At 42.1% G+C, this 12,083-nt stretch overlaps 1 protein-coding gene across 1 annotated transcript in view; it reads right to left on the minus strand.

Moving 5' to 3' along the window:
• Positions 1-272: 272 nt before the first annotated feature.
• Positions 273-12,083, minus strand: part of NID1 (nidogen 1) — a 54,545-nt gene continuing 42,734 nt past the window's right edge. The window contains exons 16-20 of the mRNA XM_083496798.1: positions 7,066-7,237; positions 6,547-6,704; positions 5,273-5,396; positions 2,930-3,042; positions 273-498 (exon numbers count right to left, since the gene is read on the minus strand). Coding sequence (XP_083352924.1) covers positions 377-498; positions 2,930-3,042; positions 5,273-5,396; positions 6,547-6,704; positions 7,066-7,237 — 689 coding nt within the window. The 3' untranslated portion in view covers positions 273-376. The remainder of the gene's footprint in view (positions 499-2,929; positions 3,043-5,272; positions 5,397-6,546; positions 6,705-7,065; positions 7,238-12,083) is intronic.

Raw genomic sequence — 12,083 nt, forward strand, 5'->3', positions numbered from 1 at the left:
GCGAGGCACCACTGTATATGGTCAGAATACTCTTGCATGCCAAGTGATCATGGGTGTTTGAGATCCTGACCTCTTGTGCTTTTGAACAGCCCATACTACAGCTTTACAACAATGTGACTAAGAGATTCTACCTAACAAGTGCTGATCACTAGGCTTGTCTTAAAAAGGGGGGGGGGGAAGGTTGCAAAGATATGCCAGCATTCCATAATGTAGCCACTGTTGTTATAACATGCGTGCTTTGTAGTTTCTAGTTGCAGGCAGCATGGAGATCGTATCTTTAGGATCTTTACTTGAATGTAACTGGCCTTTTAACTAGTTGTTGAAAGCATATTTCCAAAAGGTGGCAGCTGCCTCGGTGCATTTCAGGCTGCATCTCTCAGTTTCTTTCTATGCAATCCACTCCAATGGTATTGTCTGGACACCGGCAAGAACGACCCCCGGGAGTAGCCAGGCATAAATGAGTACAACCGCCATTGTTCACCGAACAATAGTTATGTCCTATAGCAAAGGAATGAAAACACAGCGGAAGAAAATAGCATTAGAGGAAAGCAAACACTGACCTGGTTTGATTACCCTCAGCTATGAGCTAGTTAATATCCACAAACTACGAAACGCCTGGACTGTATGCTTCTACCCACCCACCCCACCATTGCCTTGGTGTATGCCAGAGAAAAAACCAGGCTCAAATACTATTTTTTTTGGATTTTGGATTTTTTTTCAAAGAGTTTGAAGTAATCAGAAATCCTAAAGTTGGATAACAACAACAACAACAAAGTGATAAAATATCAAATATTAAAAGCTGCCCTAAACAGGGCTGCCTTCAGATCTCTTCTAAAAGTCCTATAGTTGTTTATTTCCTTGACATTTGATGGAAGGGCGTTCCACAGGGCGAGAACCACTACCAAGAAGGCCCTCTGTCTGGTTCCCTGTAGCTTCACTTCTCGCAGTGAGGGAACCGCCAGAAGGCCCTCGGAGCTGGACCTCAGTGTCTGGGCTGAATGACGGGGGTGGAGACACGCCTTCGGGTATACTGTTGACAGTATACCTGAGGCTGTGCAGAGGCTGTTTAGGGCTTTAAAGGTCAGGACCAACACTTTGAATTGTGCTCAGAAAGAGAGCAGAATTCTGATTCCCTCCTCAGGTTTGCAAAGAGAGGGACAGGGCCACACAGAAACCCAAATTTGGCATAGTTCATGCATACAATACTAAACTATGGTTTAGCATAACATGCAAACTAGCCCATTGTTTTAAAGATGATACAGCTCTATTTTTCTGTTTCAGTTCATTGGCTGCTGATTAGTATCAGTGCTGAACATCCTTTAAACATCCTTTAAACATGAGAAATATGCCAAAAAGGAGGACAATGAAGGTACAGGTCAGACTTTTCACTAAAGCGGGATTAGAAAACATGTATACCTTGGACTCTTCCTCACAGACAGTGGGGATCTCTCAACTTTTACAGTGTCCAAGAATTCTTCTCAGCAAACTTGGGGAATAGGGGCCATAAGGATGTTAGCAGTGAAGTGGCATCACTGTAACAGAGCTGAATTTGCTTAATGTTTGTTTAAAACACTTATATACTGCCTTTCAGCAACAATTTCAAGTTGGTTTGCAAAAAAACAAACAAACAACTGATTACACAACAACTGCTCTTGGATAATAAATCTCAGAAGTGTAGCCCAGGAAGAAAGGAAATCATCAAAGTAGCAGAAGGGACAGAAATATCAAGGGCAGTGAAAACAGACAAAATTGTTTGTGCAAAACACTTAAGTATCCCCCCCCCTCAAAAAAAAAAAAAGAGAAAATAATAAAATGCTTATGATGCACTCCCATGAAGTATGCCCACAGCTAGAGATTAGCCCTTTGATGATCCTGTGATGTTATGCACAGGCTGCATTTTCTTAGAAAGGTGTCAGTTCCACTTTGCATCTTAAAATTCTACACTTGGCACAAAGCTTGAAACCTAACTTCAAGCACTAACCAATTCTGCTTGTCCAGAAACAATAAACTAAGCAGCTAGGACTCCGCTCTTGAACACAATATGCTTGTGAACCTAACAAAGCCAGGAGTTTTCCTTTGAACAAAAATACCATCTCTGCAATGTTTTTCAGCTCCACAGAGCACATTTGGGACATGCAACTGTTTGTTTGTTTAACTGAAAGCTTTGCACATGGATCTGAAAAAAATTCTAACATCTTAGTTAAACAAGCGAAATGACAAGATGGGCAACTGGAGACAGTCGCAGTGTTTCTCAAGATCCAATTACAAAACAAAGCCTAACTAATACAGTCAACAACAATTAAAATGTTTTTGTACATCAGGAAAAGCACCTTAGTACAAGGGATATTTCACTCTCCTCTGCTGCAAATTCAAGTGTCAAGGAAACAAATAGAGCTCTGCTAATATTAAGCTTTTCTAAATTATTCAATTAAAAGAAAGGGGGAAAGGCAAAAGCAATCCCTTGATCTATTGTTGAATATATGCTTGATCAGCTTAATATTTTATTGGAGTATTATATTCAGATTCCATAAGGTAAAGGTAAAGGGACCCCTGACCACTAGGTTCAGTCGTGACCGACTGGGGTTGCGGCGCTCATCTCGCTTTATTGGCCGAGGGAGCCGGCGTACAGTTTTCAGGTCATGTGGCCAGCATGACTAAGCCGCTTCTGGTGAACCAGAGCAGCGCACGGAAACGCTGTTTAGCTTCCCGCTGGAGCGGCACCTATTTATCTACTTGCACTTTTATGTGCTTTCGAACTGCTAGGTGGGCAGGAGCAGGGACCGAGCAATGGGAGCTCACCCCATCGCGGGGATTCGGACCGCTGACCTTCTGATCGGCAAGTCCTAGGCTCTGTGGTTTAACCCACAGTGCCACCCATGTCCCAGATTCCATAGTAACTTATAAGTGGAAAAAAAAATCCTGCAATTACCTTGCGGACACTGAGCCAAGGCTGTAGTTATTCCATAAAGACGAGTGCGTTTATGAGGCTGGAAGTTGTCAGTCTCCTGTGAGGTGGTACGGTCAACTGTTACCACAGCATCTCTAAAGAACAGAAAAAAGTGAAACACTTTTTTTAATAGTGAGAAGAAATGATGAGGCTTCAAGGAAGAAACTGTTGTTACCATGAAGGGTTAGGGCAGGCATAGGCAAACTCGGCCCTCCAGATGTTTTGCGACTACAACTCCCATCATCCCTGACCACTGGTTCTGTTAGCTAGGGATGGGAGTTGTAGTCCCAAAACATCTGGAGGGCCGAGTTTGCCTATGCCTGGGTTAGGGCTTGTCCACACTTACCTTTCCTCCACTCCTTCCAGATATGGTCTGCACTTTAAAGCTCCATCTCAGGGTGACCTTTTTTGTTGCTTGGAAGCTTTCTCCAGAAAAACCCCACACTTTAAAGCAAATCTGCAGAAAACTCAAATTGCTGTTTGCTCCAACTGAGTGCTAAAGAGTGAGTTTTTACAGTGAAAGCTCCACAGCAACAAAAAAAGGGGGGACCTTCGGATACAGAGTATTAAAGCCCTTAGCTTCTACTTTCTCTGCCCCCCTCCCCTGTTTAGGAAACCTTCTGCTCTCTCTTGGCACTTTTGAGAACTGTTTCTGCTTTTAGGTCATTTTAGCTTTATAGTGTAAAGTTTTTTTGAAATATTGCTGTCAAATTATTATTACTATTCTTATTATTTGATTTTTTTACTTGCACTAACCTTTGCCAGCCACCTGACAAAGGCACCAGAGAAGGGGAACGGGATAAAACAAAAAAACTATAGGAGCAGAAAGGCCAACCATTACCAATAGTTTTAACTTTCTAGCCAGAGCTCTGTGCATTAGGAAGTTCCTGGGAACTGTGCTACAGAATAGTAAGTTGCATAAGGTATTTTAGTATCAGGCTGGGAGGAATGAGGGGAAGAACGAAATGTGTTAATTTATGTGCCAGATCCTACAGCTACTATTCATGGAATATGACCACAGTACAGTGGTACCTCGGGTTACAGACGCTTCAGGTTACAGACTCCGCTAACCCAGAAATAGTACCTCGGGTTAAGAACTTTGCTTCAGGATGAGAACAGAAATCGCATGGCGGCAGCGGGAGGCCCCATTAGCTAAAGTGGTGCTTCAGGTTAAGAACAGTTTCAGGTTAAGAACGGACCTCCAGAACGAATTAAGTATTTAACCCGAGGTACCACTCTATAATGTTCCAACATTGATTGACATTCTCCATTTACGGGGACGGGGGGGACGGGACCCTGTAACCATGTTAGTTTTGAGGATACAGAAGCTGAAATCCAAGGGTTCTATTCTGTGCACAGAAGGAGTTTCAATTCATGAAAGACGTATTTAGATCCAAATCTATGTTTGCATGGCTATATTCAGTGTCTCCTAATGTAAAAGCACACCCTTGACAATATGGGAGAGTATGGGTCCCTGGATGTACTGCAGAAACCAGATCCTCTGAACTAAAGGATCATCTGGATTATTCTCAACCCTGTGGTAAACAAGTGGACTGTTATCCTGATCAAGTCACAGATGTGTGCACATGAAAGCATCCCAAGCAAGAACCTGCACACAAATAGGTGCTATATGCATGAATTTTCCCAAGGTGAAAAGTTCAATAATCTGTTTTGAAGAGTACAAAGTAGGGCTCGGTTCAGCCTTCTGCTTCCCTCTCTCCCTGCACACAGATGACGGGTGCTATTGCCAACAATTCTGACTGGGGCTGCTCCCACACATGCCTAGCTCCTGGAGGAGACTTTCAGCCTTAGGGTGAACACTTGCACAGATGCTACCGCCACACACACACACACACACACACACACACTCTGCTGCATTGAAGCCAATCTCTTGCTAAAGTTTTGAAGTGTTCACTCCCAGCTTTTGTTTTCAAACATGTTTTTGCCCAGACTGACCCTCAAAGATCTAAATCTTCAACCCTCCACATACCATAGCTAATATTTAGAAGCTTTATATTAAGTTTCAACATCTGCATATTGAGCAGGAAGGAAAAAGGCTTCAAATAACCAGCTTCTGCTTTACACATTAGAGAAAGTACTGCCATAAGGCAGGAACATTACCTTCCAAATCCCATTCACCATGTTCAGAATAAACACTTAACACAAAAGCATCCTCCTTAGGAAAACCTGCTTTAGTTGTTCGCCTGGAGAAAAAACTCACAGATTGCCAAAAGGACAAATGCAGCTTCTGTGAGGCCAAAGTGGGCGTATGTGTGTGTGGAATATAAAATACATGTGAATAACTTTCACACAAGACCATCATACCTTCTCCAGTCTGTGTAAAACAAATTCTTCCCATAGCTTGTAATGCTGAACGGATACTGGATTCCTTCGAGGATTTTTCGCCGACCGAGTTGATTGGGATCCATACATTCAACCCTTTTGGTGCCTGCATACAACAAAACAATTTGGTCTTTGTCTGTGACAAAAATAGTTCTTTTGTAAGAGAAAAAGCACAATGACGCAAGAAAACCAGTATGTTCAGAATTATGGTTCCTTCTAAGCTCATCCATCCAAGAATTTGTTGACATCTCTTCCCAGCAATCATTTGGGTTAAGTATAGTCTTTCTTTCACTTTACTGGTATTTGATATGGGTCACACAAGGTCCACAATAAAAATCTTGGTTTTTTGTCTCAATCGCAGCCTCCTCATGCTTGATGCAAAAAGTAGCCTCATACATTCTTCAGTACAAAAAAGACTTCCTTATACAGAATCAGATTGTTGGTCATGTAGCTCAGTTTTGTCTATGTTATGAAAAGGTCGCTCTCCAGGGCTTCAGATAGGATTATTTCCCAGCCTTAGGTGGACATGCCAAGGATTGAACCTGGAGTCTCGTGCTTTCAAAGCACATGCTCTACAAAGTGTTTACTTAACCCAACAAAGTTCTTACTGCCATCCTTCCTACTCAATATGCCTATGGCCTCCAGAAGGACAATATGCAAAAAAATAGTAATCAGTCAACAACCATTTTGATGTCTGTGACTAACAGAAAGTTGAAGCAATTATGCATTCTGTCAAGGGGAATTGGGGTTGCTTGTGTGTAAACCTCCAGCTGTTACAAACTGCTTAGGGGTGGTTGTGTCTTTCCCTGACTGAGCAGCCCTTTGCGCTGCTGCTCAGTTGCTAGCAGAATCCGTGAGTGGGCATCTCCTAAATTTCCTCCAGCATAAGAATTCCTTAACGGACAACCTTCGCCTCGCCTCTCTGCGCGGAAGCCTTCTGCGCAGAGTGGGCGTGCCGAGTGGTGGTCCTCCACCCTCCTCACTGACTTCACTGGAAGAGTCTCGGAGCCTCCCCTCCGAAGTGCTCTCTGCCTCTCCCTTCTTCCTGGTGTCACCTGGACTTCTTTCCCCAGAGGACGTTCTCTCTCTTCCCTTACTAGTTCCCTCTCCTGCAGAATCTGGGAGCCTCGCCTCTCCACTCTGCTCTGATGTCAGTTCCCTGACACATTCCTTTTGTATGCATCTGTTAGAAGAAGATTTGAGAGTCAGTGGTTCATAAATTTATAGTTCATAGTGCATTATGGATAAGCCTTTACCTGCATCTACCCAGCACAGCAATGAAGAGTAAGTGTCAAATGTCAGCCCATTTGGTAGCCCCAAATCTTCTTTAACAAGAATCCTTCTGTTTGTGCCATCCATGTATGAGGATTCGATTTTCGGAGCCTCTCTGTTCCAGTCTGTCCAATAAAGATTTCTGCATATACAGATAAACAGAAACATGCCGCTGACGCAAGTAGGGTGTCAAGAAAAAAAGAACCCTTGTTAACAAGGGCGAGGGGAGAAGTATAATAAATTGTGCAAGGCAGCTCTGTTAAAAAAAAAATTGAAAGTTACTGAGTTGCAGTTTTAAGTTCTAAATTTTGTTGGTTTCTTCTCCAACTTTTCTTGTTTTTGATTGTAAACCACTTTAAATGAGCATTTCTCTCCAGGAAATTAGCCTTAAAATATTTTAATAGCAGCATGTGGAAAGAATCGGACAAAGGACACTGAAATTAACTGAGCTATCAGCAGGTATGTTCTAAGAACGTCAGCATGTTCCTAGGTAGTTTACCTACCCTCTCATAGGATCTGCTACGATGGCTCTGGGGTTCACAAGGTCAGTGTCAAACAGCACTCGGCGCTGGCTACCATCTAACTTTGCTACCTCTATCCTATCGAGCTGAGAATCTGTCCAGAAGATGGTGCGCCCAAGATGATCCAGTGCTATTCCTTCAGGGCTTTCCAAATCTGGGTGAAAAGGGAAAAGAGAATCCTGAAATATACTGCAATTCATCTAAAACATCTCAATCACTGTTCTCATTTGTGGAAACAAATCCACCATCAAAGTTATTATTATCACCCTCACCCATCTGCCTTTTCTCCAACAGGAGCCCAGGGTGGCTAAGAATAATTGAAAGAATGGTCAAAATCAATACAGTACATAATAATAACATCAATATGGCAATAAAATGCAATGCAGCAGCCAACCAGGGGTTGGGATGTAAAACTCCCCTCCTCCAGCCAAAGGCCTGAATAAAACAACCACACCTCTGTCCAGAAGGCCCTGCCTCATGTCAGCACCCCATGTTATGCAGTTTCAGCCAATTCCCAATTAAAGTTTAGCTTGGGCAGGTGCAGCAGCTATGGCTGTTCCTGGAGAGAAATAACTTTGGCCATAGTTGTGCAGGCCTTGGTAACCTCTGCAGTGAACTACTGCAAAGCGCTCTATGTGGGTTTACCCTTGATACTGATTTGGAAACTGCAGCTATTGCAGAATGCTGCAGACTGGCTTTTGGCTGGAGTAGCTCTGTATCAGCATAGAATTGTGGGGTTGGAAGGAACAACAAGGGTCACCTAGTCCAACCCCCTGCAATCTTATACTGGTCCTGAAAGCTCTGATCTGGTTGCCAGTACATTTACTGAGATGAGTGCAGAGAATTGCTGTTAGTGTATATAACCCCAAGCAGTCCAAGGCCAGGTCACCTACGGGCCATATTGCCATTTACACACCAGGCAGATCACTATTATCATCTGGAAAGGACTGTCTGTCTTACAGCTTTCACATATACATTTAGTTTCCATGCAGATCATGGCTTTCAGTGGGACCAGTGTTTTCACTTTTCCTACTGAAATCAGACAGACAATTTTTTACATTTCATCAACTGCTGAAAAAGTTTGCTTCCTCAAGCATTTATAGACATTTAATGTGATTGTAATTTGTTCTGTGCTTGGTAATCTGTTCTGCAATTTGTTGGTAACTTATTCTGCATCTTATGATTTTATGATGTTTTATTTTATTGTATGCTACCTTTATTTTTATGCTGTAAGTTTAGAAAGAGTCATATAAATAATATGAAGACAAAGCACCTTTCTTATAAAGTAAAGTAGAGCAAGTACAGATGGGAAACATTATATCCCCACCCTCATCCTTAAATACCCCATAAAATATTGATTCTATCAATAGGTCAAAGCAGTGGGAAAAAATGTCTCACAATATATCATGAATGGCCATCCTAAATTTGTAAAAGCAAATGGATGCTAATTTAGAGTATGGAGACCAGCCAATAAGGCACTTATTGTGTGGTTTCCTTTGATTAAGCTTGCTTTCCTAAAACAATGGGTCACAGTTTTCAAGCTGAAAATAATTTTATAATTTAAAAAAATATATATTTTCAGATTGCTCTGTTAATACAGAAAAGTAGTAGTGTTCTGTTCCAAAGTTCTTTGTAACTAGCGGAAAACTGTCCACTGAGGGCAGGGGAAAATTGCATAAAAATAGCTCATGGATGCCAAATCCATTGATGTATATATGACAGATATCTAATAGTTTTAAGAATCTAAACGTTTTATAGATTTGAAATTTAGGAGAAATTCTACATTTGGTGAGCTTGGATAGGAATCTTGCTAAAACCAAAATCTACTGTGATCCTGCTTTCATTTTTTTCTGTATGATGATTGCTTGCAAAAAAGATGCAGCTTACAGTAACGCCATTATGCAATGACCACACCAAGCGCTGCTCTGTCCTGAGTCAAGGCATTCTGACATTTTGTAATGTGCAAAGATGGTGACAGGAAAGCAGACCAGACAGTGGAAAATGGAGCAAAGAAGTTGGAGCTCAGCAACAGTGGCAGGATAAATACTAGGGGCTTAAAGCTCTCATGGTGTCATCTTGCGAAAACCTTGAGGTGACGGGAGTGAGATGCTCCAAGGATGATGGGAACAGCCATAATAATAATAATAATAATAATAATAATAATAATAATAATAATTTATTTATATCCCACCCATCTGGCTGGGCTTCCCCAGCCACTCTGGGCGGCTTCCAAAATAATATTAAAATACTATAATACATCAAACATTAAAAGCTTCCCGAAACATTCTTGCAGTACGGAAGTATAAAAATAATAAAAATGCCAACGAAACAGTTTTGGAATGCTTCGTCCTCCACCTGTCATTATTTAGCTGAAACTGTTAACACTCAGTGCCCTTTCCCAGGATAAAGCCCACCTTCCAGGCATCTCCATTTTATAAAAACAGCTATATTTCATTTCATTTTTCTGCACTACTCTAGTCTCATGTTAAGTCAAAATTTAGCAAGAAAATTCCACAAAAACTGCTTACAAATGTTGTATGCAAAGCTCTGTGTTTGTCCTGTGCTGCCTTGGGAGATCCAGCCACAAAAGATTGCACTCCTCTCCCTGTGTATGAAGTTGCTGCTACCAGAAAACGGGTTTTTATTACCAGGCTTCTTTATCCGCTAGCCTTCCTTGGCTCTCCTAATGCCTCTCAAGGTAGAACCATAGAATCGTAACACAGTCTTAGGGCTTCCTGGCATGAGGGTGTTTAAAATAAAATGAAACTGCCCAAGTTTATGAAAAGAAAAGTTTACTAAGGGGGGGGGGGATGTGTTAAACTGTAGGTCTGCCAAAAGAAAACATATTTTTAAAGTAATCAGACTTTAAAAACTAACAGTTGATCTTAACTAACAGAAAAAAGAAAATTGGACTTTGAGTGGCTAATAATGTTGGAGAGTAGATTTAAGTTTGGAACAATTCTGAGAAATGTAAGTGCATAGTTTTCCTTGGACAATGACCAGCTCTAAAGCAACAGGAAATAGCAGATAATGATCTACTATACTGGCCCCAGGGGCTGCTAAGCTCAAACACAGATTGATGAATGAATGATTAAAACATATAGTTTCAAAATGTTACGGTTTCTTCTGCTTTGGGGGGAAAGTGCTCTGATGCATTCAGAAGATCAAAGCTTTCTCTTTCTTTTTTAAATAACAGACTGTTCACAACTGAGGCCAAAATGGTAAATATAATTACATTTGAGGAGCCTACTACACAAACTCTGTTCTATCTGTCTGTCTATCCAACAGTGTACTAAAGGTTGTCAATAAAAATGGCATCATGAACAGTCCAGATCCATATTTGACTGGTGCTGTCTGCTAAGAGATTTAACGTCGCTGTGTGGCCTAGAGTAAAATGTCAACCAGCCTGGGAAGAAAATCAACCACAAGTACATCTAATCTACATTATGTGGATATGGAATTTACATGACTGGCTGTTAGAATCCCTTCTCCCAGCTCAAAACTAATTTTCTGCAGTTGATTGTTGTTGTTGTTGTTGTTGTTGTTGTTGTTGTTGTTGTTAATAACAATACACAAGCCTGCCTGAGAGGAATTGGGAGGCTCAGAGCCTGGCAAGAGGCAGGCTTATGAAGATATACACAGATCCAATTTATTTGGTTGCAGGATGGAGGAGCATTTCTCCCTGTGGAGTAGTCTGTGCAGCTGTGGGGCTTGGAAAGGTCCTACAATTCAACAGGCAACACAGCTGGAGAGCCAAATGAGAGCTGGAAGGGCCGTAAGACAAAACATGGTCTTGCAGAACAATCCAACTATGAACTATCAGAACTTTAACATTAAAAATAAAATCATCAGCACAAACACACCACAAATTGTAGCAACAAAGAATAAAAATGTATCTTAAAGTTTCAGTGCCTGTTGTGACAATAAAACAATTTGGTTCATGCATTTTTGCTATATATATTATATACTTGCTTGTAATAACCCATCATTAAATAAAACATACTTGTACTTATAGATTACCGTATTTTTCGCCCCATAGGACACACTTTTCCCCCTCCAAAAATGAAGGGGAAATGTGTGTGCGTCCTATGGGGCGAATGCAGGCTTTCGCTGAAGCCTGGAGAGCGAGAGGCATCGGTGCGCACCGACCCCTCTCGCTCTCCAGGCTTCAGGAAGCTATCTGCAAGCCCAGCGGGAGTTCCCGCGGGCTCACAAGGCTTGCGGGCAGCAGCCTGCAGCCCCGGCGAGTGTCCGCAAGCCTTGTGCGCCTGGCAGGAGGTCCCGCCGAGCGCGCTTGGGGTGGCAGCCTGTCGCCCGAAGCACGGGGAGCCCTCCGGAGGGTGCCCCGTGCTTCGGGCAGGTGTGCGCAAGGCTTGGGGCGGCAGCTGCGGCGGGGGGGGGGGAATAAAAATTTTTTATTCATTTCCCCCCCCCCCAAAAAAACGAGGTGCGTCCTATGGGCCGGTGCGCCCTATAGGACGAAAAATATGGTATTTTTTTTAAAGTAACATACCAAACAAGTTACCTAATGAACCTACCAACAGACATTAGGGGCAGTTTTACCATTGAGACTGCAATCCTACAGAGCCTATACAAACCTGAAAGTAAGTACCTTTAAATTCAGTAGGATTTATATTTAAGGAGACATGAACTGCAGTGTAAGGGGCATTGTTTGTTTCTGAGACAATGTTAATAAAATAATCAGTGCCTGTGCTATTATTATGCTCTGCTTAAGTAAGCAAAATGAATGAGTTCACTTGAATTAATGAATAATTCACTTGCAAGGGTGAAGAGGAGTCCATAAACTCAGCTAATAGAGTTGTAATTCCAAATTGACAACTGACGTTTCAGAGCTAGGCAAGCTCCTAGGGACAAGATACTTCCTGGGTTTGGTTGCTTATATGAGAAATGAAGTGGCAGTGGTTTTTGTTTTTAAGCAGAGCAGTGGATCCACAACTACAGTCAATGCACAGCAGGGCTCCCTTATGCTGTTTCTGCCT

This window comes from Podarcis liolepis (genome assembly GCF_965112155.1).
Source record: "Podarcis liolepis genome assembly, chromosome: 3".
NCBI classification, from domain to species: Eukaryota; Metazoa; Chordata; class Lepidosauria; order Squamata; family Lacertidae; genus Podarcis; species Podarcis liolepis.